Here is a 2,233-nt window from a genome sequence, read left to right as displayed (position 1 = left end):
GTTAATTATTGACACATTCACATTTATTTATTTAATTCCACATTTAGTTAATTATTGACACATTTAATTATTTATTTAATGCTGTATTTATTTATTTAATTTTGGCACTTTTTATCCTCCATACTCATGACCCGTGTAAGGAGTCCTTAGTCCTCTTCGCGGCCAACCCAGGTTCTAATCCGACCTGTGTTCCTTTGCCGCATGTCTCTCCCCTCTCTCATACCCCCTCTCCTGTCATTCTACAGTTGAAAAAAAACATCCACAAGTTCCAAAAAAACTAAAAAAAAAAAGAGAATTATTACAGGATGCAAATGTAAGGTGGGTTGAATGTGGCCTGCAGACCTTAAAGTTATCTTTCTAATAATGAGAAGCCTTGTAATCATCTGTTGTGTTACCCAAGTGACAGTCATCCTGTTACCTGATAGGTGGCGCGTGTTCTCAGCCGAGTAGGGATTGGCTGAAACTGATGAGCCGCAGTTGGACCGGACGAGAGGTCCGAGGACTTGGACAGGGCTGGTTTCCGGGTGCAGCAGAGCTGCTTTCAGGGGGGTGATGGAGTTAAACTGAACCACTGAAAGGCAGCCTGTGAAACCAAGAGATCCCAGACGGGCCAGATCCGGATCCAAGTCATCCAAATCTGAGGATTCAAAAAAGATTTTCACAATGTTTCAAACTCCTTTGGCCTATAATAAAAAATGCACAAACAAGTAAACAGACTCTGTTTCACTTCATGCTGTTTCCAGAGCTCATCGATTCATTTTATTACTCACATTAGTTCATAAAAACATTCAAATCAGCTGACAGGCTATCAAACATTCAGCGTGAACTCTGCATCCATTATTCCATGAGACAAATCTTCCCTCTCTGCCATTATCTGTTGATTTTACTGACTCAGGCCCCCTCCATCTTTTATCTGCCCTCCCTCGCAGCAGCATAAACAGCAGCTGTTAGAGACGACATGACGGCTATAAACAGCTGCATCAGTGTCTGATCAGATGACTGAGAGCTGACTGCTACCTGAACACATCTGCATGTTGATGAGGGCAGCAGGAAACATTTCAGCAGTGTTTTAGCTGCTACTCTGCTCGCTACATCACCTCTCTCCATCTCTTCAGGTCTCCCTGTGTTCTTTCCGGCTCCATTAGTTAGCCTGATGGATGATGAGCTTAGAAGGAAACGACAGAAAATTCAGCTCACTGCTGCTTTTTCTGATGCTGATTTGACTCTGCCTGCTCCAGCTCAAGAGCTGAGATGGTGGGTCACATTCGGACATGACAGGGTTCAACCAAACTGTACAACACCAAGTTTTGAGTTACATCAATCTGATATATGCTTTGCTGAATGAGGGGTTATGTTTGCATATTTTTTAGTCTAGAGACTGACACGGGAGTGGTTTTTAACTCCTATCCCGTCCCACTCCCACAGAAAAAAATTGTGTCCCATCCCGATCCCGGGCCAGAGTAAAAATCTAAATCCTGTCCCGTCCCACTCCTGGTGAAATTACTCCCACTCCCATCCCACTCCCATTCAGAATGACTCCCGCTTCTGCGCCACTCTCATTCTTGTTGTTTTTGAGTGCGGGTGAAAAACTCAGAACGGAAACACTGTTGGTTTTTGGGTCATGTAGTTTTGAAGACTCGTATTATAGTGTAGGCTTCTAGGAAAAAAACTCCAAAATGGCGGCGCCAGTACTGGATTTTTTTTCTTTCTATTTTATTTTTTGGCAGCGATCCTAGTTTTTTTTAGTTACTATTGGTTTGCTCCCGCTCCCGTCTGCTCCCGTTAATGTTTAATCCTGTACCGTCCCAATCACGTGATCGTTACTAATACTGACTCCCATCCCACGGGAATCCCACGGGAATCCCGTGACCCGTGGGATTCCCGAAAAAATGTCAGTCTCTAATTCATACCCCATGAGCCAATAAAGCGGAGAAGCACCTCTTGAAATCTCAGTCACAGATCATTTGTTTTGCATATCTAAATACCAGACTTGCTGCAAATGTTTTTTGCAAATTAGTTTGAGTTTATCATCAGATTTTATACCGGCCTTACACACGAATCCTCTTGCATTGTAGCTTTGGCTGGCATTAGGGCAAAATATGAGGCTCCATCCCAGTTTCAGGATTTTTGCAGCCTATCAGGATTCCCTCAACTGTGTTTCATTAGATTATTAAATTCAATAGAAGACATGCATGCCTACAGCATGATGCTGCTGTCTTTAAACCTGGCTGTT

The 2,233-nt window shown here is 43.2% G+C and overlaps 1 protein-coding gene across 1 annotated transcript in view; it reads right to left on the bottom strand.

The window, feature by feature from the left end:
- LOC107092295 (contactin-associated protein-like 4) overlaps positions 1–2,233 on the bottom strand; it is a 199,202-nt gene that overhangs the window by 11,936 nt on the left and 185,033 nt on the right. Inside the window, exon 22 of the mRNA XM_015386681.1 lies at positions 419–637. Coding sequence (XP_015242167.1) covers positions 419–637 — 219 coding nt within the window. The remainder of the gene's footprint in view (positions 1–418; positions 638–2,233) is intronic.

Source organism: Cyprinodon variegatus, unplaced genomic scaffold, assembly GCF_000732505.1.
Source record: "Cyprinodon variegatus isolate N-32 unplaced genomic scaffold, C_variegatus-1.0 Scaffold17, whole genome shotgun sequence".
Classification (NCBI taxonomy): Eukaryota; Metazoa; Chordata; class Actinopteri; order Cyprinodontiformes; family Cyprinodontidae; genus Cyprinodon; species Cyprinodon variegatus.
This window is presented reverse-complemented; position numbering and strand designations above follow the sequence as displayed.